Here is a 25245-nt window from a genome sequence, read left to right as displayed (position 1 = left end):
TGCAGCCGTATTGCTTAGTGAGTAAGATACCCTCCCTTCACCTAATAACCGAATTACTATGTTCGACTCCGAAGGGCACACTAGTAGCCATAGTACCATATCCGGAAATTCCGAGTATCAGACACATTCGGGATAATACCGGCTTCTTACAGCCGGTAACATATTCATTTTAGAATGTCCGAAAAACAAGCTTGATCTCTATCTTCGTGAGAGCAACTCGAATAAAAGATTTATAATTGTAAATCGATATGGGTTTTGCTATTTTAGTGGAGAAGGTAAGATATCATAATGGAAGCCTTCTTGGTAAATACAATAGCGTACAATGCCAAGCTGTCTCTCTAGTTTCGGGAAGAATGCCGCGATTGAGGATTAATCAAGAATTGTTTTTGATTCACGAAAAATGTGGAGAAGCTGGGGTTTCCCCGCATCACAACTATTGACAATTGCAGCTTACGATCTCTTCGGCTCATTTCCATGAATCTGCACTGTACCCTGCAGTCTCCCATTGTAAACTGAATCATGTCAGACCCGCTATGGCTACAGTTCACAGGCCATCAACCGAAACGAAAACGGGCAGAGTTAGCTTGCATTGCATGCCACAGCAAGAAGGTAAGCTTGCGTTGCAGTTTGAGCTAGCCGTTAATAACATTTTCAGATTCGGTGTGATCTCCAAACACGCGGTGGCCAAGGATATAGTGACTGCAGCAAGTGTGCCACTACGGGAAAGGACTGCCGGTATGTAGCAATGGCTCGCCTTAAGTCCTTGGTATAATGCTTATCGTGTTGATATAGAACGAGACCATCTCGACGAGGTAAATCGTCACGCACCAACATTCGTCCTCTGACTCCAACAGACAGTAATTCTAGCGATCAAACATCTGCTTGTCAACCGCAAAATAAGACAGGTACTAGCTCAGATACATACAATTTCCACCAACATGGCCACCGCGAGAGTCTTTCCCTGGACGAACCAATTCGAGAGCCCGCATCAAGAACTCAAAAAGAGATATCCGGAGGTGATGATCTCGAGATCTGGTCATCACACATGAGATACCGGCCAGCTGGCCAGCTGGGCACAACAAGAAACACCATGTCACATCCCAGTGTATCCAGCACTTCGCCCGCTACCCAGCGAACTGAAGATCACTCCGAGCACAACGATAGCTATCCGGTTGGTCACGTCTTCCTTCCCGAGTTACAGACAAATGCAAGAGACCAGGAACGATTACTTGCTGAAAGACTTCCCGAAATACCTAGTCTTCCGGACCCAGACCTGCAGCAGACCTTTGCAGAGACCTATTTCGACTACTGCTATGCCTGGTGTCCTGTACTTGATCGAGATACTTTATCCGATGAGCTTGTCATGTCACCCTTACTTGTCAATGCATTGGCCCTGGTCGGTAGCCATGTCAAGCCACCCATGATCCCTCATGATGGACCAGCCAGTTACTATGACCGAGCTAGAAATCGATTTTATAATGACGAAGAGCCTGATGTAATGACCTCACTCAAAGCCATCTCTTTGTTCTACTGGTGGAGCCCACGCCCACCTACCATTCTCCACCGACATTCCTCTTGGTGGTGGACGTCTGTAGTCATTCGGCATTGTCAACAGCTTGGTGTTCACCGTGAACCCGCAGCTAATCATCCCCTTCGACAGCAGATTAATCTAAGTCTCCGGCGGCGGATTTGGTGGACGGCTTTTGCGCGGGAGCGTCTTACTGCCCTCTGTCAAAACAAACCATGTGTTATAGATCCAGAAGACTGCTCATTGACGGAACCTACCTTGGATGACTTTCCAAATCCCCGAGACCATGGCAAAGCAGAAATTTTCATATACTGGGTGCGACTCTGTGCTATTATAGGAAAAGTCGCCAAGTATCTCTCCAGAAATCATGATTCGGAATCTTTCGCATTCCCTGCGCATTTAGCCCGTGAGCTTATCGACTGGGTACATTCTTTACCACCACATATACAGCTTCCAATTAGCTCAGTTCGCACCTCTACCTTCAATCGAGATGTTCATCAACTTCATCTCCCATACCTAGCAGTTATCATCATCATTCACCTCAAACGCTCATCTTCTTCTCAACCGCTTCCACAGGTATATCCACCTGCGATATTAGCAGCAACGTGTATGGCTCGCATAATGAGAGATATTTTATCTAGAGGTGGCACAAGGTTCCTCATGGCTATAAGTGGATGGTACTGCGGTACAGCTTTCATCGCCCTGCTTCAAGCATTGCGTATTGACGGATTGGCAAAAAGTGCAAATGAAGATCTAGATATCTTAACCCTCGCAGTTGATCAGCTTCGGATTATGTGGCCTACAGCCGCTGTGTTTCATTCGGGATTTGGGCGTATACGACCTAATGCAACGACAACGGAATCGGATCCCTTGCGAACGCCTGGCCCTGAGCTAGGTATGGGTGATGGAACGGGATATATGGAAATGACTGATGGCATTGACTGGACGACTTATTTTCCCTTCGCCACACCTGATACAAGCGGAGTTGCAAGCAGGCTTTTGGTACCACATACGGAGGAACTTTTCTTTGATGATGATATTTTTGCCGACGCAATGCTTCAGTTCCAAGATTTGTTTGACCCTTGTCATACCTCCACAGAGACGAATCTGTTCATGTAAAGAAAGCCTGATGCTTGTTGTAATATCAAACCCATAGCGTTTGTGAACTTGGAAGTGCTCATAGATACTTCAAATTATAACGAAAAAGGCTTTCGATTGGAGTAAGGCAAAGTCCTTGAGCCTTCCACGGTTAAAAACTAGATTCCTTTCTATAGGATTCGTGTCACGGTATAGGTAACCGCTATTAGTACATTGAAGACAAGATATACAGCTGGAATACATTTAAACTGCTGAATAGAACTTCAAAACTAAAGTTATCATCACTAAGTCATTTCATGATCAAATCTTCGTAGTGTCTGGTCGCCACATCCTCCGCACGCTTCCTATATCCAGGAGCAGGCCCTTGATACCTCGCAATAATCCGCTTTTGCTTATGAGCCAAGTTTTTATTAACTCCAGTCATCCACGAATCAACATCATTGGCCAACAATCCGGTTGCACAGTTATGCACATGCTCAGTCCAATCCAATACACCTTGATGAGTTGCCTGTGCAGATGTGATGCGATGATCACGACAGTATTCAATAAAACGCGACACCCAGTCCACGGCATACTCGACGCTACGCGGAATATTTCCAAACATCTGATGCGGTCCCATTACCATTGTCATGTTTGGAAATCCTTCGACGAATAATCCCAGGAACGTTCGAGGACCCTCGACCCAGCGATCTTTCAATTTGACTCCATCCACACCACGGAAGTCGATTGCTGAGAACGAGCCAGTTACAGCATCGAATCCCGTGGCATATATGATCATATCAAATTCAAAGTCTTCATCTCGTGTACGAATGCCTTTCCCTGAAATGCATTCAATAGGATTTGACTTCACATCAACCAATCTGACATTTGGTTGATTGAAAGCCTCGAAATACCCCGATTCAAGAGGAACACGCTTGGTCCCAAATCCATGACATTTAGGTATGAGGGTTTCAGCAGTCCAAGGATCCTTGACCCGTTGCTTAATCTTATTCGCGACAAACTCACTGAAAAGCGCATTGGCCTCCTTATTTGTATTTATGTTTCCAAAATTGCCCAACCATTTCGCAAATCCTCGCTGCTCATACAAATCTTCCCAAAAGGCTTCTCTCTCTTCTGGGTCCACTTCGAGAGTATTTCGGGTATCTGAGACATGCATGAAACAAGAGTATGTTTCTGCACATTTGCGAAATATTTCAGGATACTGAGCTCGGATTTCCTTCATCTCGTCTGGGCTTATTGGCGCGTTTCGTAAAGGTAGACTCCAATTTGGTGTTCGTTGGAACACAGTTAGATGGCCGACTGTCTTCACAATCTCTTGTGTTGCCTGAATGCCAGTGGCTCCGGTGCCGATTATAGCAACTCGTTTGTTCTCAAAATTGACCGGCTGACTAGACCAGCGTGCTGTATGATATGCCTCTCCTTTATAGTCATGAACACCAGGAATGTTCGGCATGGTATAATTGTTCAGTATGCCAATACAAGTCACCAAGAACCGAGAGGTATATGTGCGGCCTCCTTCATCAGTAAGAAGCCATGAATTCGTATCATCATGGAAATGGGCAGAAATGATACGCGTATTGAATTGTATATCACGGCGGAGATCGAGCTTTTTGCACACAAATTCACAATATCTGAGCGTCTCTGGCTGGGAAGCAAAATGCTCTGACCAATTCCATTCGTCGAGAATCTCTTGGGAGAATGAAAAATTATAGGAGTAACTCTCAGAATCGAATCGCGCGCCTGGATAGCGATTCCAATACCACGTTCCGCCGACATCGCCGCCTGCTTCTAGGACTTTTGTTCGGAGGCCAAGTTGATGCATGCGATGTAGAGAATACATGCCAGAAAGACCGGCTCCGATAATAAGGACTTCATAGTCAAGATCCTTGTTCATGTCGCTAAAGCTAGATTCTTGAACGCTGCCCATTTTGGCGGATGGACCGGAAAGTCAAGTGCTTTCCTGGTGAAACTGTAGAGAAGCAAGTATTTGGGATTATATCTGAAATTATCAAGAGCTTACAGGGTCATTATATCATCACTTGGTATCATAAAATTGCAAATCAAAGATGATGTTGTCGGGCCGAGAGAAGATAGATCTGCGGGGTGGAGGCTCCAGCTCTACATCCGGTATGCGCTTGTATGAAGCCGAGAATTATGCTCAGTCGGTTTTGGTATTTCGGTCTCGGTTCTGATTTGTAGTCATCCTATTGGCATTATCTGCTTTCTTCTAGTTGTTTTCGTTAATATCTACATAATATTGTTTCCTCATCAGGTAAAAATGGTAATACGAAGTATCCGATATTATTTTCGGTGCATTGTAAAAGCTATGAACCAGATTGATCCACGTTTCCAAACTTCCGGTAGCTCACACGATGCGTTAAATCACTCCCTTTGACTTCCAGTACGCAGAGGCATCACGTAGGAAAGCCCATTTGAGATTTCTGGCCCAACCCTTCTCTTTCCAATGATTCAAACTCAATGGAAACTGATCGACAACATCCCGAACAGTGGCATCATGAGCAATAATGACAAACACGTTATCCAGACAATCTGCCTCTTGTAATTTACCAATTGTCTCTATAATCTGGGGAATGTCATGACCGAATGTCGGAGCAAAGAGTGGCTCATCTACACCTCGACCCCGCGAGCGTTGAAGCTCCTCCCACGCCCCACCAGGGCAGAATGCGACGTCTTCATGTGGATGGCATGGGTGTGGTTTAATGGAATTTGGAACAGGAAGATATTTTGAAGGTCTAAAGATACCTCCGTAGTGACAAACATCACCTCCTAGAAGGATGAATGTATCAGGATTTGCTGTCGTCCGAGCCAACCCACATAGATGACCGATTGCATGGCCAGGACTGTCGAGAAGGTAGAAAGAGCCGTCTCCAAAATAATCAAAGGCTTTGAAGCGTCCAATATTGAGAGTCTTGCTCCCCTCGAAACTGATCTCCCGGAGATCCCTCCCACTATATCATGGTTAGCACTTCTAACATTTGTGACGGACCGAAATCGAATCGGGGCTCGGAAGGTCTCACGTATAATCAGACTCATTGAGTGGTGACTCTGGGTTCTTGGGTGCCCCAGGAAGTAAGTTATCTTTGAAGCCTGGTCCAACTACTAGATCAGTTGTTGCTGGGAAGGTCGAAGGGTCTCCGATATGATCCCAATGCCAATGACTATTGGGGAATGTTAGAACAGAGTGTAGCATTATTTCCATCTGACCAGCCTTGTAAATATTACTCGCCTCCAAATCACAGCCTCTATATCTTCGCCTTTGATATTCCCTTCTTGCAGGATATCAATAACGTTTTTCTGTACATCAATATCGTACTTCGTTGTTGGAATGTACTCTGCAATCTTCGGGGCATAATTCTGATAGTCCTTGCGAATACCCAAGTCAAACACCAATTTCCGACCAGAATCATGTTCCAGCAGGAACGAAAAGGACGGATTACTGGGATGTGTTTTCATTCCAGGAACTTCCGGTCCCATAAATCTATGTAGCTGTGCTGGCCCAAAATTCACTGTATTGATGAGCTTGACAGTGATGGCTCGGCCAGCAGGCACAATGAAATTAGAAGATTCGACCATCTTTGCAAGTCAATTCGATCTTCTACACGTTATGAAAACACGCTCATCGCATCTCATTGTAAAATCTGGCTTTGGCTCGGCTTTCATCTTCCTTGACTCTCGAGTTCCCCGCTAACGCCTCCTCGCGGCCAAGCGCCATCAATACCGGCTATCTCCAGAATGGCTCTTCAGCCGACGTCGGCTCCACACATTCTTCTTCGGTTACTGTTTCAAAACACTTCTTTCAATACGCAATTATTTGCAGCCTTGAATCCACTGCATGCACCAGTGGGGAATTAGAGATTTGGAATGGAAAGTTCGACGTTTTGATTCTCCACCCCCAGATCAGATTGATCCTTTCCGGGGTAAAGTTCCGGGGTAAGACTGATTCCACTCGGTATCTCCTACATGCTATGACTGAAAGGCTGAAAAGAAACCTACGATCTTATCCCTATAAAATCATCATCATTTTCTCATTGCCAATGCCGATCCTCTTGTGAGCCTGGCATTCCACTTGTGCTTCATCAAGCAACAACGCTCTATACCACCTCGTGGCCCAGAAGCTATCCGAGCATTATTATGTCTCTCTCCGATAAAGCCCAGGAGGATTTTGTCTCGGAAAAAGCTAAGAGCTCCAGCTCTAATCTTCCCGAGATTGAAAAGACTGCTACTGTCGATACTGTTCACAATGACGAAGCTATCAAAGTACTCGCCAATTATACCGGAGACGAAGTATGGACAGACGAAGAAGAGAGGAAACTCCTCCGCCGAATAGATTGGAAACTGATGCCAATTCTATGCGTCACATATGGTCTACAGTACTATGACAAGGCCATGTTTTCTCAAGCAGTAAGTCTCTCGAAAGACCACTCCTTTGGCCAGGTTTTAACTGAACACCCCCTCCCTTAGGCTCTTTTTGGTCTACGAGAAGACCTTCATTTGGACACCGGCAATCGCTATTCATTCTCCGCAGCTATTCTCTATTTAGGTTTCATGGTTGGCGCATACCCTGCAATGACTCTTGCCCAAATATTTCCCATCGAGCGCGTTGCTTCATGCATCATCACGCTCTGGGGAATATGTTTGATCTTAACGCCCGTTTGCTTCAACTACCAATCACTTTATGTCCAGCGGTTCTTCCTCGGTCTGTTGGAAAGCGGCATTAGTCCGATGTTCATGCTCATTGTGGTAAGTACTACATCATGCCTCTTTGTAACTGAGTGGTACTAGTAAGCTCACTCTCAACAGGGCGGTTGGTATAAAAAGAACGAACAAGCTCTACGGATGGGGTAAGAAGAGTCTATACTCTTGATTCTTTTCCCTTAGTATAGCCTACTAAACCACCGCAGAATCTGGTATAGCTGCACCGGCTATGTATCAGTCTTCTCCCCTTTGGTCAACTACGGCCTGGGCCACATAACCGGGTCTCTCTCCCCATGGAAATACATGTACTTCGTTGCTGGCGCCGTAACCATCCTTTGGGGTATAATTCTCGTCTACCTCCTACCCTCTGACCCAATTCGAGCCCGAGGTTTCAACGAGCGTCAACGATACATCGCCGTCGCCAGACTACGCGTTAACAACTCCGGTGTCCGCAACACGCATTATAAAAAGGGACAAGTCTTCGAACTCCTTGGTGATGGGAAATTCTGGCTCGTCTTTTTTATAGCATTCCTCAGCATGATTGCCAACGGTCCCATCTCCACGTTCACACCCATAATCATCAATTCTTTCGGATTTAACACACTCAATTCTCTGCTTCTCGTCATTCCGCAAGGATTTCTTGCTGGATTCTATCAACTCATCGCACCATACTTAGCTTACAAGTTCTCTGAAAATGGCGTGCGTTCGTGGATCATATTTACTGCGCAGATGATCACCACACTTGCAGCAATCCTGCTAGTCGCATTACCGCTTGATGCCACAGGTGGTCTACTTTTTGCTTGCTATATTCTTCCTGCCATTGGAGGTGGATATGCAGTTCTAATGGGTTTACAAATTGCTAATATTGCCGGGTATACTAAACGATCAATCGCTTCCTCAGGACTCTATATAGGCTACTGTCTTGGTAAGATTGCTTATTTTGGCTGGCTGGCTTCCACAGTAATGAGCAATTAAGTTTCTGATGTTGAATATAGGTAATTTTACAGGACCACTTGTTTATAAGCCGAAAGATGCACCTCGATATGTCCCTGGTTTTATTACTGTCGTGGTAACTTCATTCGCTGCTGGAATCCTCATGTTGGTTTACCGGTTTGTGTGCGTGTGGGAAAATCGCAAGCGAGATCAATCGGGGACAGCAGAAGGTTACGAAAATGCATACCAAGATGATTTGACTGATAAAACGGTGAGTACTGTATCTCTTTGCTCTGAATTTTTTTTTTTTTTTAATCACTGATGTCTGGTCTATTTCACGTTGTCTGATGGTGTGCTGGACTAATTTCGTCGCCAGAATCCCCAATTCAGGTACATTCTGTAGATTCCAATGAGATGATAATTTCCAGTACTACGAATATTACTTTATTGCATATCAAGTACGATTCTAGTCATTTGTTAAACCAAGCAGGCTATTTCCGGTAGGATGTCTCAAAGCTCGGCTAAATTTAGGTATTGAATAAGTAAATCACGTTGAAGTCAGATGGCTGGGCTCAAGGATGCTAATATCCAAAGAGTCATGGAATGAGAATATGCAAGAATCCAAGTTTACAAATCTCGCTAATGGTAGAAAATACTGTACTTCATCTCAAATGTAGATTGAACTCCATGAGACCTAAACCCAGTGACACCAGAAAGATGGTTCGAAAGAAACGCCAACGAAATGCCAATGTAAAATCATTCCTGTCATAGTACATCGCCGTCGGAGTCACTAGTTACCATGGGATGCTTTTCTTTCTTCCGTGAGCGAAGTGAATCCATCGTCTTTTGTACTTCACGTTTGGCAGCCGCCGCGATGTCAGCCCTCAAGTCTGCATCCGCATCTAGCGATTCGGCGCCTCCAGCGCGTTCGTAGAGCATGCGAGAAATGGATCGGTTGATATCGGTGTATTGATCTTTTGATATGGTCTTCGCTCGATAGTGAGGCTTGAGAGATGCGCCAACCATTTTTTGAATGGCAGATTTGACAGCAAGAGAAGGACCGGCGCGAGTAGGTGACGTATCGAGTGAGCGAGAGCTGGCCAGCTCAAAGGCCCGACGAGGGATCCGTGAGCGTGGACGAACAGTCTCACGCTCAGGCTGTGGGCTGTGATTTCTAGTCGGGGAAGAATGCGCGCTGCCGGAGAATGATACCTCCGGAGAGAAAGGGGGGAGAAGAGGGCTCGGCGGGAGATGAGAGTTGGAGAGGTGAGATGGGGCGACTGCGAGGGGCTGGGGGAGGAGTAGTTGAGGCAAGGCGAGGAGAAGAGTAATTTGAGGAAGAGGGTGAGATAGAGGGAGAAGACGGTCCAGGTGTACCATGATCAGGAGCCACCGAAGTAGGAGCCGAAGGTCCATGGGAATTGGTGCGATCGGTTGTTGATGCCTCTTCGACTTCTTTCAAAAGAGAAGAGAGGAAGCTAGGCTCCCCAACTGTATCTCCATTCAAGCGTGTATTTGAACTAGCAGCTCGTGAGGATTCGCCATTCTGTTGAGCCATCGCGGCAAGCTCTTGAGGCCGCCTAGTGCGAGGTCGTTTGAGCTTCCGTTGTGGCTCTGTAGGTTCAGGCGATGGCGACATGGTGGGCTCCTTGCGCTTGCGAGCAGCATTGGGATTATTTTCTATTTCACGAGCACGCTCGAATGCATTCCAAGCTCGCATCTCCTCCAAGGACTCTGGCTCAGGTGTAGGTTCCCTGGGGACACGAGGTCGTGATGGGCGAGGCTCAATATCAAGAAAAGGGACAGCATCTTGAAATCGTCTACCTCCGCCTTGCTGCTCGGCGACCTCAAAGCGTCGCTGCCATGCACGAAATTCGCGCTGATTGGCTTCTTGTCTGCGGCGTTGTTGCATGACTCGCTGTGCAGATCTATCATCATCAAAGGGGAAATCCAAATCGAGATTCAAATGATCCCAGACAGATTGCCAGACGCGAGCCCAATGAAGTGAGTTAATCTGATTGTTGTTTTGCATTCGGCGCTGTTGACCACGAGTCCGACGAGTTCCACGGCGAGCCGAACGTACAGAACGAGCAGTCGTATCGGGGACCGGGCCAAGGGCACGCTGAGACTCGCACTGGGTACAATACCACGACCCTGGAGGAATTTCGGTCAAGTCGACGCAATATAGATGCGAAGGGGCATCACACCCGTCACAGAGCAGAAGAACATCTTCATTATCGGATTCGTTACATATAGTGCAAGGTTGTACATCGGAAAGGTCGTCTTCGTTATAGTCGATCACCATCGATGGGTCGACATCGGCCTGCTGCGTCCGATCTTGGACGGCATAAGACGAGATGACCGGGCCTAGATAAATCGACAAGGGATAAAAGGTTAGTAAAATGGTCAAATGGTCAAGTGAATCTCAAGGGTAAGATCGAATGTGAGTATAGGAAAGGGGTTTATATACCTCCGATGCGGTCAGTCAGCTCGACCATATTGAAGTTCCGACGACAGATCGGGCAACTGTTGGCTCGCTCGACCCATGGCTTTAAACAATTATTGTGTAAAATATGACCGCATGGTAATAACTGAGCGATTTCACCAGGATCCTCCTCGACGAGCCCATCTGACCTGGCCTTGAGACCATCGCCATCGCCATCGCCATCGCCATCGACAATGACATGGCCATCCTGTAAGGCGCTAGTATCTAAACTTGGCACGGGCTCGAGGGGATCACTGGCGCTTTCGCCAAGGTCGCCTAAACAGACAATACAAGTGTCGGACATGGACAGGTATATAGCCAGGGGTATTTAGGCTGAGAGGCGGCATGAAGACGAGAACGAAAGAGTGTACAGCAGGAGGGAGTAAGAAGGTGGAGAAGTTCAAGCCGGGCCTTTTGAAGGCGGGCCGCATTTCCAGTCTAACGCAAAACAGGCCAACCAACGTGACTACTGCACTTCCTCCGCAAATCAGCGATGAGTTCACTCTGCAACTTTATCCCATATCCTACAGTATGTACATACGGAGTACAGTATCCAGGTCAGAGACTACAGTTATATTTATTCGACATGGGAAATATGGAATTCTCGATCGATGATGTGATCATTTCCAAGGGTTTACTGGGTTTGAATGAATGATGATCATCGGCCACTTTCGCCCTTGCTGACAGCGGAAAGTTAGGGACAGAACTAAGACTATAAGCAAGTTCACCATGATTGATCATTTGATGGTGATTCGATGTAGACTACAATGACTAGGCTCGAGCGGTGTTCTCAGCCATGAGGACCCTGGGGAACGTGATCCTGATCAGGATCTGAGTCAGGCGGTAATTCTCAGCCCTGAGACGCCAAGGAATCATTACATGGAAAATCAAAAAGTGGCCAAAAAGAAATCTACTTCATCCGGTGCATGCGCTGAGAGTGCCAGAGCCATGAGAGCTGGTTTTCTGGATCTACGAGGGCTTGGTCCAAAGTATCGCACTGCGACTTCGGATGTCGAATAAGGACAAAAGTGATCAATAGGTGCAATCAACGTAAACGGAGTAGTCGGAAGTCGATGTCCAGGGCTAGCAGCATCAGGCAGAATTTCGAGTTACGCAGTACTTGTAAGGGAGAAGACAATCCTCAGATTCCGAAGTTTTTCATTTTTGGTATCGTAACCGTAGAAGAGAAAGGAAACCACATAATTCCATTTAAACCTCAGCAATCTCACGGAGACGACGGATGGTGGAGCGGGTGGCAGCAGCGGCGGGGGTGCTACAAAATTTCGTTAGTTCATCTTGATTCACACTCCAAGCAGGCCTGTTCATATCTCTGCTTGTCCTCCCAATCTCCTAGTGTCGACTTACGAAACGGTGTAGGCGCCACCGGCAACGGTCTTGTTGCAGCCCTTGCAGTCCCAGATGCCAACAGCCTTGCGCTTGACGGTGTTCTTACCGCAGAAGGTGCAGACGTAGCGGGCGTGCTGGGTGACTTCCATCTTCTTCACCTGCTTACGCAGGGAGGCACCGTATCTATTCAGGGAGAATTGTGGTCAATATTCGAGTCTTTTTTTCGATCTTTTCTTCAGGCCGGTTCTCGTTTCGATTGAAAACTTTGTCGTTCGAGGGCGAGTCCCGAGGGAGGGCGTTGAGCATACCTGGTACCGTATTTACCGGTGATACCGACCTCTATGATAAAAAGTTAGCAGCGGCTCCGGAATTGAATATTTTTTTGAGGATTGAAAAAGGCGAGCGATCGCAGAGAGGTATAGACATTGATTCGAAGGGGATAATCGACGTACTCTTGGTGCGCTTGGTCATCTTGGCTGGTGTGCGGCTGGATGGTTGAAGAACGAAGGGAGATCGAAAAGAGCCCGATTGAAGAGTGGTTGTGGGTGGGCTCGCTTAGGGCTCGAGGCCTTGGCGGTCTGTGGGTCACATGACTTTGTTATGTCATTTGAGAATGCACGTGCATTTTATGGCCTGCAGTTTGAGGTGTCGATATCACATGATGTCATGTCGTTTGTCATCAGCCATTATCATTTTCTATTTCCCCTGCGATGGAAGAATAAAGTGCTGACAAGAAAATAATCAAACTGTCGATAGTTTAGATTGATCGTAATTAAATATACCACTTTGTCTATTCTGAACATCCACTCAATATTACCATTACCCTCACATGGTCCTCTAACATTTTCTCCTCGGCTCATCGGTGCATCTGCATCAATACTGTCCGCCGGCGACACTCAACTGTCCGGTCACGTGGCGCTTTTCTTTACGTGCAAACGATCAATCAAGATATCAACCAGGTTGCCTCCGACTTTGTGTTACGCAGTATTCTAAAAAGCTCTGTAAGTCGATATTTGATATTTTGTTGCTGCTTTTTATTCCCTTTTCCCCACTACCTGGCTCTGGAGATCCTACCGAGGCATCTAGCGTTCACAGCTTAAGCGGGTCGTCCCACCAGAGCTCCCCCCTAACCAGCTACATACCATACTACTTATCCCAACGATGTCCAGCCCTCAATATGACATGGTGCTTTTGGGCCCTACCGGATATACCGGTCGTTTCTGTGCCGATCATATCGTGCAAAATCATCCCACCAACCTGAAATGGGCTATTGCTGGCCGCTCCGCGGCGAAGATGGATCCCATCGCCAAAGAGCTTAAGGCTCTTGTTCCTGACCGTGTACAGCCAGGTATGATGAGTTTTCTGGCGTTTCCGCCCTTTATTCCTCTGGATCACAGTTTTTAATGTTCTTTGTAGATGTCCTTGAGGTCCAGTTAAACTCTGCCGAGCTGGATGAGCTAGCGAAGCAGACCAAGATCATCATCAATTGCATTGGCCCTTACTTCAAATACTCTAGTCCCGTCGTGGAAGCATGTGCCAATAATGGTACTCATTACCTAGATGTGTGAGTAGTGGTATGCCCTGCTAACCTTACCATCCCTGGTCTAATATATCCAGCACCGGAGAGACACCATGGATCAAAACCATGATTGACAAATACCACGAGACTGCAAAGAACAACGGTGCCATTGTGAGCTATCGATCTGTCAATTATATACGCTTCCATCCTTTTTTCTAACAAAATTTAGATTATTCACTCGGTTGGTGTTGAAAGCGCCCCTGCTGACATGCTCGCGTGGTCCCTGGTCAAACGTGTTCGAGAGGACTTCTCTACCAGCACCCGCGAGATCTACAGCTGTATTAAAGAGCTGAAGTACGCATACCTCTTCCTCGCATGCCCTACCTCGCCCTTTCTTTCACTACTAACATCATGTTAGGTCATCCGGTGCTAGTGGCGGTACTCTTAACACCATCATCAGCATCTTCGACTGGCTTCCAACCTCCCAGCTCTTAAAATTCGCCGGTCCTTATTCACTTGCCGTCTCTCCGCCCAAAGACGTTCCCAGTGAAGGCATTCTACAAAAGGTCCTTGGTGTGCGCTCTATCCGCGATCTCGGTACACTAACCACTTCTCCAAACGGCATGGCCGACATGGCCATCGTGTATCGCAGTAGCACGCTCATGCCAGAATTATATGGCCAGCGCTTCGTCTTCCACCAGCTTCTCAACGTTCGTAATGCTTTGGTCGGTGCCCTCTTCCATGTCGGCTTTACTTTCGGCCTGGCACTCCTGCTTCTCCCTCCTGTACGTTGGTTGGTTCGCAAAGTCATCTTTGCCCCTGGTAGTGGTCCAAGCATGCAGGAATCCTTGAATGACCGGATTGAATACCACGCTGTTGCGACGGCGGATCAGGCAGGAGCTGCGCCTAAGCGGGTTTTCGGTAAACTTTCCTTCCATGGCAGTATGTATGTTTACACTGGACTCCTCGTTGCTGAGGCGGCGATGGTTATTCTCCAGGAGGAAGAGAGAATTAAGAAGGCCTCGCGGGGTGGAATCGTTACGACTGCGGCGTTGGGCCAGGGTTTCGTTGATCGTCTGGATCAGGTGGGATGTCGGATTGAGACGAGGGTGCTGGAAGATTAGTTTCAGGGTTCCCTTGAGTATTTCACCTCTATTGCGTTATTGTTTACAGTAACTAGGATAACCTGGGCGTCTCGGATAATGTTCATGCTACGTATGTTTGTACTTATTGAGCCAAAATGGAATGAGATATGAACCTCATAGTGGCTATTTCTGCGGACAAACTGTTCACATTGTATAATGATTGTACCTTCCACACGCAGAAGCAGACCATATTCACTCAGGCATTTCTCAAAGCTTACCAACTCGACGCTCTGCAAACACAGTGCCTTTCAGCCATTCTTCCAGAATGACATTGACCTCCTCTGGCTTCTCCCACAGCGCCCAATGCGCGGTATTCACCTGTTTCAATGTCAAATTTGGAATATGCTTGCTCATGGACTTCCCAAGGTGTGGTGGGAGAGCCGGGTCACGCAGAGCTTGGATGAAAAGCACAGGGACCTCAATCCGACGTCCAAGGATAGCAAGCTCTTCTTCGTAGTTAACCTTTCGGGTGCGGTACCAGTTGACTGCAAGGATTGTTAGTTCAAACAAAAAAAAATCACTGTTGTATCAAAGACACATACGCGGGCCATGGACACCATTTCTCGCAAACTCAGCTGCATAGAAATCCAACTCCTAGAATATCATCTTAGCCAACATTTTTCAATAATTCAATGTATCTAAAACATCAAAATACTAACCTCTTCACTTAACAATCGCGAGGGTTTCAACTGCATTGCCTTATCCAGCAACACACCCTTCTCGGCTTCGAAACCGAATTCTCCCTTAGCAGTTTTGCCCCCATAAAGGGCACTTAGGAATTGCTTAATCTCAGCCTTGGATCTAAACACCTTTTCCAAGTCGCCACTGGCAAATTGTAACTGGTAAGCGAAATGAGGCGCTACGGTGCGGACCATATCCTCAAGTGAGATATCTTTCTCCATAGGTCTCGCAAAGGGAACACAAACGGTGAAAAGATGGCTGATGAGATCTGGATGCCAGAGTGCAATGCGGTAGGCCAGAGCTGCGCCCCTGTTGATTCATCTATTAGCTATGTGATGAATGAGTCGTGGATGGGTTAGAGTTACCAGTCATGGCCACCCAAGATAATCTTCGACTCGCCAAGGTGGGAGGCTAGTGCTTTAATATCGTCTGCGCAACGTTTATGGGAATACGGAGCGAAGTCATCCGGGGCATCCTATTATAGTCAGTCATCCTGCACAATCTGAAACACATCTCATTAAATGTTAGAGGATTACCGTTCGACCATAGCCCAGGCAATCCGGGGCTACAACTCTCAATCCCAAGTTGACCAGCATGGGGATCTGGTAACGCCATCCCATGGAGATATCTGGAAAGCCATGGATCTGGGGTTATTAGCTGTGGGCCTTTAGCTACCAGCATTGATGGAAAATCAAGCTTACCAGGAAGATAGTTGCTCTGTATTTTCCCGATTGTGGCTGGCTCAGGAGATAGCCTGCGTCAAAGAAAATGATCAGCTTTACTGGCTTTGATGATCAGGATTTCAAGCTTGACGAGACTTACTGTACTTGTGTCCGTTGACGGTCGCAGTGTTGTATTTGATGCGCGGGTCACCAGCGACACGAATCTTATCAGACGCCATTATGTGCTTGTATGGCAGGTGCCAGTGAGGTCAATGTATGTATTTCCAGTAGTTTAGAAGTGCCCGTTATTTGATGTGCCAAAGTGAATACCAGTAGTACACTGGTAGACTAGTATCAGTATGGACAGCCTGAAGGGTCTTGGACTGTAATATACCTGATTGTCTAAGTGACTGATGCACTACAATAGTGTGAAGGGTAGTGTACCCTCCAGGCTTTGAACTGTGCCCACAGTTCGATGCTAACTGGAATTATATGATATAAATTGATGCAAGCTCCCCGTTATATATCACGTGCAGTCGGATGTCACCAAATGCAGTGAAAGGTCCGTTCAAAGGCTTCTTGATGAGAAATCAAAAATGATAAAATGAAAAGTGAAAAATTAGCACATAAATCACTTGATATCAACATCAATGCAGTGGAGATCGACGGGTGGCCTGCAATTTTGAAGTTGAAGCGGCCGAGGTGAAACCGATCTGCCTCGGCTGGAACTGCGGAGAACTCCAACCGCCAAATTTACAAAGTAGATAGATACATTACTACTACTTCCATACTATTGAATTTTGGACTCTAAACCGTGGCACATACAATTTTTCTCATTCATAGACAAATACATGTGTTGCTAGTAGATTACAGTATCCTCATTATCTTCAACCACTTCACCCCCGTCGTCATCCGCCGCACGATTGGCTTCCACCACCTCCTGCGTGGTCTGCGCATCTACGTTACTTGTGTCAGAGGGTGGTTGAGTATTTTGTATGTCTGTCGTGGCCCCAGGAGCTTCTTTAACCGTATCATCCTCCCGCGTAGCTGAAGTATCTTCCTCCTTTGATTCGGTAGTTTCCTGGTTCTCCCCATCCAACGGGGGTTGCTGCTTTTGTTGCGATTCTCGTTGTTCTGCGGGCTGTCCATTCTCCATTTCCGGGGTTGGTTGGTATACAAAGGCTTCTGGAGGGTATCGTGCTTCAAATTCGGCAACTTCTCGAGAAACTTTTGCTTCGGCTTCCTTGATTTGTTCTGCAATTATTTCTTCATCACGTGTTCGTAGTTGCCATGGCTTGTAGCACTATATTGAGGGTACCTTCAAGTTAGCTACCAATAAATACCAAAAGTATAGAGAAGGCACCATACCAAGACAGGCTCTGTCCGAGTCTTTAAAAAGTGCGCCGCAGCAATCATATTCGAATGTCGAGTTTGCATCTTCAGACACGTTAGCCATCACCACCCGGTCCCTCATCAACAAATAGAGCAAACATACAGCCTCACGCTCATAAAATGGCGTCTCTTTTCTTCTGATAACTTCTCGGAATTCCTTATTTCGACTCCGCATTCCATCATATTCCTCGGCCTGGTTTTTCAGCTTATCTTGCTGCCTTTTTTCTATATCCGCACGGCGCTTCTGAGCTGCGGAGGTGGAACTCTGTGAGAGCGTGCCCAGCAGTCCTCCGAAAAGGCGACGCCCCCTCTTGCGCTCATCTTCTCTCCCTGTTTGCTGTGCAGGTCTGCGATTACGTGGGCGCTCACGTTCGACCGTCGGTGATTGCGAAGGTTGTTGACGTTCAGAATGCGGCGAGACATTTCCGTCGGCGCTCAGCCGTCGCCGTTTGGAATCATTGTCTGTGATTGACGAGTTCCTTCGCTTCGCGGTATGCTCTTGTGATTGATTTGAAATGCCTTGCTCAGGTAGCGCGACAGCCGATGCAAGAGTCCTGCAGATTGGCAGACAGATGTAATTGTCAGCATACACTTTAGTCAAAGGCGCTGTGGCAAAGGCAATACGTACCCGTCGGACATATTGGTCAGCCGAAATACCAATAGATGAGAATCTCACTAAGAAAAGAGACAAGAGAGAGTGGTGACAGAAGATGTCGATAAGTTAAACGAGCAATCTATAATGATTTCCCCGGTCTGCGCAATTCCACCTCGGGGATATCACCCGCGCACGGACCACTCGAGCTTTCATTTTCTTCCCTTCCGCTTTGCTTCCTTCGTTTCTTCCCCCCTCCATCCACCCCCTTTCGCGTTTCCCTCATTCTTAATTCTCAAACCTTCTCTTATTCACGATGTCTCGCCATCATCCAGATCTGGTTATGTGCCGCAAGCAGCCCGGCATTTCCATCGGTCGTCTTTGCGACAAGTGCGACGGTAAATGTCCCGTGTGTGACTCCTACGTGCGTCCAACCACTCTAGTCCGGATCTGCGATGAGTGTTCTTTCGGCAATTATCAGAACAAATGTGTTGTCTGTGGCGGTGAAGGCATTAGTGATGCTTTCTACTGTTTCGAATGTACGCGTTTGGAGAAGGATCGCGACGGATGTCCGAAGATTATAAATCTGGGAAGTTCGAGAACGGACTTATTCTACCAGAAAAAGAGTTTTCGAAATCATTGATCATGGCCTACTCTCTCCCCTCTATGGCTGGGCTTGGTCCACAGCTTATATTATTACCGGCGGAGGTGGAGGGCAAAGGAGCTACGTGTGGGCTTATTGGTCTAACAGTCTCTTGATCGTGTGGGCTGGAAAGACAAAGGCGATAAAGTCACCCAGTTCGAAGGGTAGAAGCAAGCCACATACATTCGCCATGCCAGCGCGCTATATCAGGATTTCATAATGTATTGGAGGACCTCTCTGTCGCTTTGGTGATTCACCGACCTGGGCGACGGGGACGAGCAAATCCACGGGCAGCACCGGTATTCTGCGGCGGGTGCACTTCCTCCTGCAGACGGTCCGCTGTAATCTCATCCGGTCCGGAAGCTTCGATCTAATAATTTCGTCAGCATCAATTTGATGTCTCGAACACAACAATCATTCTCACCTTCTTCTCGATCTTGAGACCCTCTTCCTCCGCAACCGCGATGGCATTCCTTCGCGAACTAGCGTGCAACATCCGTTCCTTGATTGAAGAGCCGGTGGGACAGGTATACACGAAGACCACGACATCTGAGCCGGGATAATGGTAAAAGGAGTAGCGGGGCGAAGTCGAGGAGATGTGATTGGCAACAGCACCTGCCTCGATGCCAGACTGGTTATCAGCGAGAATGATCTTCTCGGTGGGAATGTCAACAGTCTACCAAGTGTCAGCTATTTCAAAGATCTTGCAATATAAGAACCCATGTCCACATCCACCATCCCCAGCAGCATAGATATCCCGTAGAGATTGTAGAAGATTCGGAATAAGGAACAACCTACCAACTGTACAAGTCCCCCATCTTGTAAGCCTTTCAAGGCCGCCTTGGCCGCTTCATCGACGGGCATGGAAACTCTCATACCCGATCCAGATCCAGGACCGAAGGTTCCCCCAATGCCAATATCACGCTGGGGAGTACCATTACGAGCCTCGGCCTCAGCTCTCCGCACAGCCTCAAGCTCACGCTCCTTCTCACCCATCAACTCCTCACGACGAGCAGGGTTGTTCTCGCCATCACGTTCGCGCCAGGCATCTGCGCTCAGAATCTCGTCTTCCTCTGTAGCGAAGACGGTTGAACCGAACTTCTCCGTACCCAGTTCACGTGTTACGGTAGAACGGGTCGAGGCGAAGAGCATCTTTGGCCGAACAGGGGCATTGGAGGGGATATAGGTGAGTGCGATGAGGATGGTGGTGGTGGATGTTGGACGACGGAGCAAGAGATAGATAGGAGTCTTGGGCTCGAGGACCGAAGAAAGTTGGGAAAGCGAGGAGAAGAAAGATTCTGGATCGGAAGAAGTGCCATTGAATGGAAGTGGCTTGAGTGGTGTCAGACTCTCCGCAGTAATGGTTACTGGGAGGCAGAAGCTCGAGGTATCAGCATTGAAAGCCGTAAAGGCATCCTGAAGCTCCTGAGAGACTAGTGAATATTAGATAGGCGATTCTCCAATAATGCAATCTAAACATTGTGTCAATCAGCGTACCTGAGATCCCGGACTGCATGATGCCGGCTAAACCTCACGGGGTTGAGTGGTTGTTGATGGATGGAGGGGGAAGCGGTGAAATGCGGCGGGGAGTTGCGGGTCCAAAGTGACTTCTCTCGGTCACAAACGCCATCTCTTGTTCAAAGCTGCGAGGACTTGCTGAACGAGGTATTCACCATCGCTATACTTTATCTACTGCTGCTGGTCACTACTTTACTACTTTACTACTGGAGATATCTCAATCATTTATCCAATTTTTTTGTACTTTGGTTATACCAGGACAAGCCCAACGATGTGGTATACAAACAATAAAGACAATATGTACAAAAGCCGCTCCAATCGGCCAGGTCTTCACAGCTGAAATCGACGCTGCAAAAGACAAGGAAATGCAACTCCCATACAGAGGAATGGTATCACAATGCTTTTCCACGCACTCTCAACAGCAAGCAAGCCACTTTACTCATCGTATTTACCACCAACAAACGCCCAGTTGGATGCCTCCAGCTTGCCCTTGAGGAACTCGTACACAGTGAAGGTGACAGCTTGACCAGGGGCAACACGCATGACACGCGGAGTGATACCCTTATAGAAGGCGCGAGTGCCCTCCTGCTTGAACATATCCTTGGCAATGACCAGAATGCGGGAGATAGCAGACTGACCAGGTTCGGCGCGAGTTTTTTGGAGACGAGTCTTGATGGTATCGATGGGAGCATTAGAGAAGGGACCCACTGCACCGGAGATGAGACCGATGAAAGTGGTCTGGTACGAAGGCAACTGGGTGTTGCTATATTCTGGTTGCATGCGCTGCAGAGCAGCCTTGAGTTCAGTGTATGCAGTGAAGTTGGCGGCTTGGTTGGTTCCTTGTCGGAGCGCGGTCAGCGAGACACCACGGTACAGAGTGCTGAAACCCTCCTCCTTGATCACGGTAAAGAGAGCGTGTGGTGCACTGCGGTACTTGGGAGCATCAAGGGGATCGGCTAAACTGTGATGTTGCGCTTGCAGACGGATCTTGACGACTTCCATGGGGTTGACGACGGCCACCGCCTCAGTCACACCAGCGGCGAGACCAGCTGCATATGAAAAGTATTAGCACCACACTCATTCAAAGGGCTGCTACTACTATCGGGTTTGAATAAGCTCTGCACTCACCCAAGAAAGTGGCTTTGCTGGTTACATGTCCGTTCTCATCGGCCAGCATGCCCTTGTATGATTCGTATGAGGTGAATCGGATGGCCATCTTAGGAATGATACCTCCCAACACAGCACCAAGACCCTTGTATAAACCCATTGCGGTCTCTTTACGCACGATATCGGCACCGGTGGTGATGAAGCCACGGGGCTTAGCCTATTGAGTTGGTCATGGTTAGTAAACCATGGCCGAAACATGGACACTCGATGGGACTCACTCCGGGGGCTGTCGCTCTCCGCGAAAGCTGCATGCGGACCTTGATTGTGTCTGCGCATAATGTCAGGAACCATTTTCCATCTTCAATTGTGCTTCAATGCTGGGGAAGTAATACATACCGAGCGGGTGGCATACGAGGGCCTCCATCATACCTGCACCACCACCAGCTATAGTCCACGAGTCAGCTTCATAATTTTTATTCTATCCCGAACAGAGGCGCGATCTACCGATTAGGTTTACAGCGGGCGAGGCCGTCTTCTTGCCATTGCCTGCTTGTACGTTTTTGGCGGACATGATTTCACTTGATATGGAGGAATATGAAAAGAAGGAGAATTCGACGAATGGTTTTTATTCGCGGACTTAGATCGGAGAATAATCTATTCACGATCTGCCAGTATCCAATTGACGGAGAGCCGAAAAGGAGAAAGCTGTAGCCGAAATTCGATGGGGGAAACCGAAATTGCGGAGAGGGTCGGAAGTATACAATCCCGGGGAAACAGCCGACGGGTACAGTTAAAAATCGAGAATCGCTTCGGCGAAGATTGGGGATAAAGACAAGATTAAAACGAGACGGTGGGGAATCTTTTGTCGAGCAACAGATCTGATGAGCAAAGTCCCGAGGATAAAAACCGTTCGGGACCAGTGGCGGCTTGTAAACCTTGTGGGGGGAAACCAGCGATGACGGGGAAGCGGAGCTGGACGAGCGGAAGCTACAATAAAGTCGGTGCAACAAAAAAAAGATACCGAGTCAAGTCCGAACCAAATCCAAGAGAAAGGAAAGGAAGAAAAGAAAGTCGATAAGATTGAACAGCCTCGGGTGACTCGGTGATCTTATATTATAGAAACTCCCTAGGTAATAGCTATGATCCAAGCTGTGGAAATGAATCACTACTCCGACATCCCGAGGCGTTCGGGAGGGCGGATGACTTAACTTGCCCCAGATCTACTATGCTTCACATGCTCTGCGTCATCGCTTGTGACATAGTACTAATCTACTATCTATACATTGTTGGAGTAAGATTTGGTCGTTTATTTTAACCTCATCTCTGTAGGTCATCTCTAATTCATTCAGAAGTACATACGAGAAGTTGTATGTAGCCTACTATCTACAATACTAGGAAGCCGACTATCGGGCTATACTACATACTAGCAACTATAGATCCCCCATCAAGAGATCGAACAGACTGGAATGAATTACTCCGGGTATTCAAGAGTCCCCTGGGCCGCAATCCGCAATTGAACATCCGCAGCGATTTTCGCTGAAGCTCAGCTGGTTCACTGGTTGACCCGGAAGAAGTCGGGCCAGCGCGTTTCCTCTCAGCCGAGGTTCTTTTGAGGTCATTTGACCTGACAGCAAGTGACTCCGGAGAAGTAGTACAGTCAGAGTAGATGGCTACGCAGTAGTTATGGATTGTTTTTGGTCATAGTAAATGCTAATTTATTCTAATCTACCCCGTAAATATTGGTGATATAGATTATATTAATTTGCCCTGCAATTGTATACTAGCAATACTACCGTTCTTCTATATGCCCGCCGATGTCGCGGTTGAATGTTTTACCCAGTTTAATCCGATCCACCACGGCGTACACTACCTAAATCTACCCCAGGTAAATATAGTTTGATCACTACTTCTAGAACAATTGCACCTATGTACGCATGGTATCTAAATTCAATTGTGTACATCGCACATGCTCTGTCCGATTGCCCTTCACATGCTATTCCCATCCGACGGTCGCAATCGGCTACCCGATTTCGGCGAATTCTACAACGGATCAGATAACTTTGAATTGCAAACCCGAGTTGAGAGCAAATTAGAGTTGCGTCGGAGTCGATTTCGATCATTCTACGTCTAAGTCTTTGTGATGATGTTTGTTCAAGTTGGAATGAGATCAGATAGTAATCCAGCGTAGCCCCGACTGATACGGTTGAAGGTATCGCCGCTATCAACCCCCGTCGGAGAAAGACCGATCAAAGGCCGATCGCGCGATCGACCGCCAATTCACCTCGACTTTGTTTTGCATTTGACCTTCAAAAAAGATCGCGAAATACACTCCTGCTTTCTAGAAATGTGCAACGCATCGTCCATGAGTTTCTGATACAAGTATGACCGGCTCGGTGAATGCAGATACACCCGCTCGCATTCCCCGGTGGCAGACCGTGGGAACGCGGGTGATAATGTTGATTCTTCGCCAGTGGTTGCTCATTGGGATGGGCGTGGTTTGTGCCCTGGCTTACTTCTTCCCGAATGTTGCCAAGCACGGTGGAATTATCAAATCCGAATACTCGGTGATGTACGGTGTGATTGCCATCATCTTCCTCGTCAGTGGACTGAGTATTCCTCGCCAGAAGCTATTCATGCAATTATTGAATTGGAGACTTCATCTCGTGGTCCAAATCATCTCTTTCCTCTTCATTCCTGCTCTGGTTCTGGCTGTGGTACATATCATTTTGGCCTGTGATCCAAGTAGACATATTGATCGTGCTGTATTGGCGGGGTATATCTTCACCGCATGTATTCCAACAACAATTGCTTCGAATGTTGTGATGACGAGAGCAGCGGGTGGAGATGATGCTGCTGCTCTGGTAGAGGTTCTACTAGCTAATATCCTTGGCCCTTTCGTTACGGCTGCTTGGACAGTGGCCCTTATCCCGAAGACTGCAGAGTTCGACGTTTGGAGGTATGGAGGGGGCAGTCTGAGCAGCATGTACAAGGATGTCTTTCAGCAGTTAGGACTGAGCGTCTTGCTGCCTCTCTTTGTTGGACAGCTAGTGCGCTGGACCTGGCCTGATCAAACAAGCTCAGTGATACAAAAGACAAAGCTACCCAAGTTAGCCAGTGCTTGTATGCTATTGCTGATCTGGTATGTCAAATTTCGCAGCTTTAGACTCGAGGAAACGCTGTTTTATGCTTACTTTGATGAATAGGACCACATTCTCATCATGCTTTGCCACGGGTGCTCTCCAGACTCTTTCGGTTCCGAGCGTGATCTTTGTAGTGTTTTTCAACATCGGTCTATACATCGCCCTCACCGGGGTGTGCTTCTTTACATCAAGACCACCGAAGTTCCTGTCTCCGCAAAGCTGGTCGAAAGCCATGCCCAAATCAATGCCACCAGAAGAGACGATCGCTGTATGCTTTTGCGGTCCTGCTAAGAGCACCGCGCTTGGTATTCCATTGTTATATGCTATGTGGGCACCGATTGATTTATACACCAAGGCAAAGACATCGGTCCCAGTTCTGCTGTATACGACCGAGCAGATTTGCGTGGCCCACTTCTTCGTTCAGCTTTTCCGGCGATGGCATGCCCGCATCATTGAGAAGGAAGATGTTGAGCAAGGTCATCAGCACGAGGATGAACAGCAGATGACGGGGACGTCGATGGAAAGCCGAGGCATTTTGGTTGGTGATGGACATGAACGTAATTAATATTTGGTTCTAATCTTTAACGACGAAATGACCTATGACCAGAATGAGAATGACGTACTATATAATACCATAGCAAACGAAGTCATTAGTTGCTAACAATCTGCTTCTCATATACACACTAACTATAGTGTATACAGGCCTTCTGAAGCTGAAATGCCGAAGACGGCAACCCTA

The 25245-nt window shown here is 47.4% G+C and overlaps 13 protein-coding genes across 13 annotated transcripts; 5 read left to right on the top strand and 8 right to left on the bottom strand.

Moving 5' to 3' along the window:
- Window positions 1-519: 519 nt before the first annotated feature.
- N7469_007450 (uncharacterized protein) lies at window positions 520-2647 on the top strand (the record flags this gene model as incomplete). Its single annotated transcript, XM_056646368.1, has 3 exons — window positions 520-609; window positions 656-735; window positions 793-2647. The coding sequence occupies 3 exons, from the start codon at window positions 520-522 to the stop codon at window positions 2645-2647; spliced, it is 2025 nt and encodes a 674-aa protein (XP_056499809.1).
- Window positions 2648-2915: 268 nt separating this feature from the next.
- Window positions 2916-4553, bottom strand: N7469_007449 (flavin-containing monooxygenase; the record flags this gene model as incomplete). Its single annotated transcript, XM_056646367.1, has 1 exon — window positions 2916-4553. One exon carries the CDS (start codon window positions 4551-4553, stop codon window positions 2916-2918), a length of 1638 nt encoding a protein of 545 aa, XP_056499808.1.
- Window positions 4554-5003: 450 nt separating this feature from the next.
- N7469_007448 (MBL fold metallo-hydrolase) lies at window positions 5004-6220 on the bottom strand (the record flags this gene model as incomplete). The annotated part of the gene is given in 3 exon segments (XM_056646366.1): window positions 5004-5595; window positions 5665-5855; window positions 5870-6220. The coding sequence occupies 3 exon segments, from the start codon at window positions 6218-6220 to the stop codon at window positions 5004-5006; spliced, it is 1134 nt and encodes a 377-aa protein (XP_056499807.1).
- A 558-nt stretch (window positions 6221-6778) lies between these two features.
- Window positions 6779-8678, top strand: N7469_007447 (uncharacterized protein; the record flags this gene model as incomplete). Its single annotated transcript, XM_056646365.1, has 6 exons — window positions 6779-7048; window positions 7109-7387; window positions 7448-7488; window positions 7549-8267; window positions 8338-8546; window positions 8652-8678. 6 exons carry the CDS (start codon window positions 6779-6781, stop codon window positions 8676-8678), a joined length of 1545 nt encoding a protein of 514 aa, XP_056499806.1.
- A 362-nt stretch (window positions 8679-9040) lies between these two features.
- Window positions 9041-11096, bottom strand: N7469_007446 (putative PHD and RING finger domain protein; the record flags this gene model as incomplete). Its single annotated transcript, XM_056646364.1, has 3 exons — window positions 10746-11096; window positions 9653-10642; window positions 9041-9555 (listed from the first exon to the last, which is right to left on the bottom strand). The coding sequence occupies exons 1-3, from the start codon at window positions 11062-11064 to the stop codon at window positions 9041-9043; spliced, it is 1824 nt and encodes a 607-aa protein (XP_056499805.1). The 5' UTR covers window positions 11065-11096.
- Window positions 11097-11346: 250 nt separating this feature from the next.
- N7469_007445 (uncharacterized protein) lies at window positions 11347-11780 on the top strand (the record flags this gene model as incomplete). The annotated part of the gene is made up of 2 exons (XM_056646363.1): window positions 11347-11401; window positions 11536-11780. 2 exons carry the CDS (start codon window positions 11347-11349, stop codon window positions 11778-11780), a joined length of 300 nt encoding a protein of 99 aa, XP_056499804.1.
- Window positions 11781-11898: 118 nt separating this feature from the next.
- On the bottom strand, window positions 11899-12601 carry N7469_007444 (60S ribosomal protein eL43). The gene is made up of 4 exons (XM_056646362.1): window positions 12560-12601; window positions 12416-12446; window positions 12126-12290; window positions 11899-12033 (listed from the first exon to the last, which is right to left on the bottom strand). The coding sequence occupies exons 1-4, from the start codon at window positions 12576-12578 to the stop codon at window positions 11970-11972; spliced, it is 279 nt and encodes a 92-aa protein (XP_056499803.1). The 5' UTR covers window positions 12579-12601; the 3' UTR covers window positions 11899-11969.
- Window positions 12602-13268: 667 nt separating this feature from the next.
- Window positions 13269-14750, top strand: N7469_007443 (saccharopine dehydrogenase family protein; the record flags this gene model as incomplete). Its single annotated transcript, XM_056646361.1, has 5 exons — window positions 13269-13455; window positions 13524-13671; window positions 13725-13797; window positions 13856-13980; window positions 14045-14750. The coding sequence occupies 5 exons, from the start codon at window positions 13269-13271 to the stop codon at window positions 14748-14750; spliced, it is 1239 nt and encodes a 412-aa protein (XP_056499802.1).
- A 228-nt stretch (window positions 14751-14978) lies between these two features.
- N7469_007442 (alpha/beta fold hydrolase) lies at window positions 14979-16353 on the bottom strand (the record flags this gene model as incomplete). The annotated part of the gene is made up of 7 exons (XM_056646360.1): window positions 14979-15256; window positions 15314-15365; window positions 15431-15761; window positions 15818-15927; window positions 15989-16096; window positions 16154-16206; window positions 16275-16353. 7 exons carry the CDS (start codon window positions 16351-16353, stop codon window positions 14979-14981), a joined length of 1011 nt encoding a protein of 336 aa, XP_056499801.1.
- A 620-nt stretch (window positions 16354-16973) lies between these two features.
- N7469_007441 (pinin family protein) lies at window positions 16974-18145 on the bottom strand (the record flags this gene model as incomplete). The annotated part of the gene is made up of 4 exons (XM_056646359.1): window positions 16974-17417; window positions 17483-17551; window positions 17610-18060; window positions 18135-18145. The coding sequence occupies 4 exons, from the start codon at window positions 18143-18145 to the stop codon at window positions 16974-16976; spliced, it is 975 nt and encodes a 324-aa protein (XP_056499800.1).
- Window positions 18146-18994: 849 nt separating this feature from the next.
- On the bottom strand, window positions 18995-20257 carry N7469_007440 (twinfilin; the record flags this gene model as incomplete). Its single annotated transcript, XM_056646358.1, has 4 exons — window positions 18995-19111; window positions 19166-19417; window positions 19540-20174; window positions 20239-20257. The coding sequence occupies 4 exons, from the start codon at window positions 20255-20257 to the stop codon at window positions 18995-18997; spliced, it is 1023 nt and encodes a 340-aa protein (XP_056499799.1).
- Window positions 20258-20694: 437 nt separating this feature from the next.
- On the bottom strand, window positions 20695-21937 carry N7469_007439 (putative succinate:fumarate antiporter (Acr1); the record flags this gene model as incomplete). Its single annotated transcript, XM_056646357.1, has 5 exons — window positions 20695-21308; window positions 21388-21583; window positions 21645-21694; window positions 21763-21810; window positions 21871-21937. The coding sequence occupies 5 exons, from the start codon at window positions 21935-21937 to the stop codon at window positions 20695-20697; spliced, it is 975 nt and encodes a 324-aa protein (XP_056499798.1).
- Window positions 21938-23747: 1810 nt separating this feature from the next.
- On the top strand, window positions 23748-25071 carry N7469_007438 (uncharacterized protein; the record flags this gene model as incomplete). Its single annotated transcript, XM_056646356.1, has 2 exons — window positions 23748-24505; window positions 24570-25071. 2 exons carry the CDS (start codon window positions 23748-23750, stop codon window positions 25069-25071), a joined length of 1260 nt encoding a protein of 419 aa, XP_056499797.1.
- Window positions 25072-25245: the final 174 nt, after the last annotated feature.

Source organism: Penicillium citrinum (genome assembly GCF_028827155.1).
Source record: "Penicillium citrinum strain IBT 23319 chromosome Unknown utg000006l:1.0-3011923.0:1.0-3012962.0, whole genome shotgun sequence".
Classification (NCBI taxonomy): Eukaryota; Fungi; Ascomycota; class Eurotiomycetes; order Eurotiales; family Aspergillaceae; genus Penicillium; species Penicillium citrinum.
The sequence above is the reverse complement of the archived record's forward strand: the minus strand, read 5'-3'. Positions and strand labels throughout refer to the sequence as shown.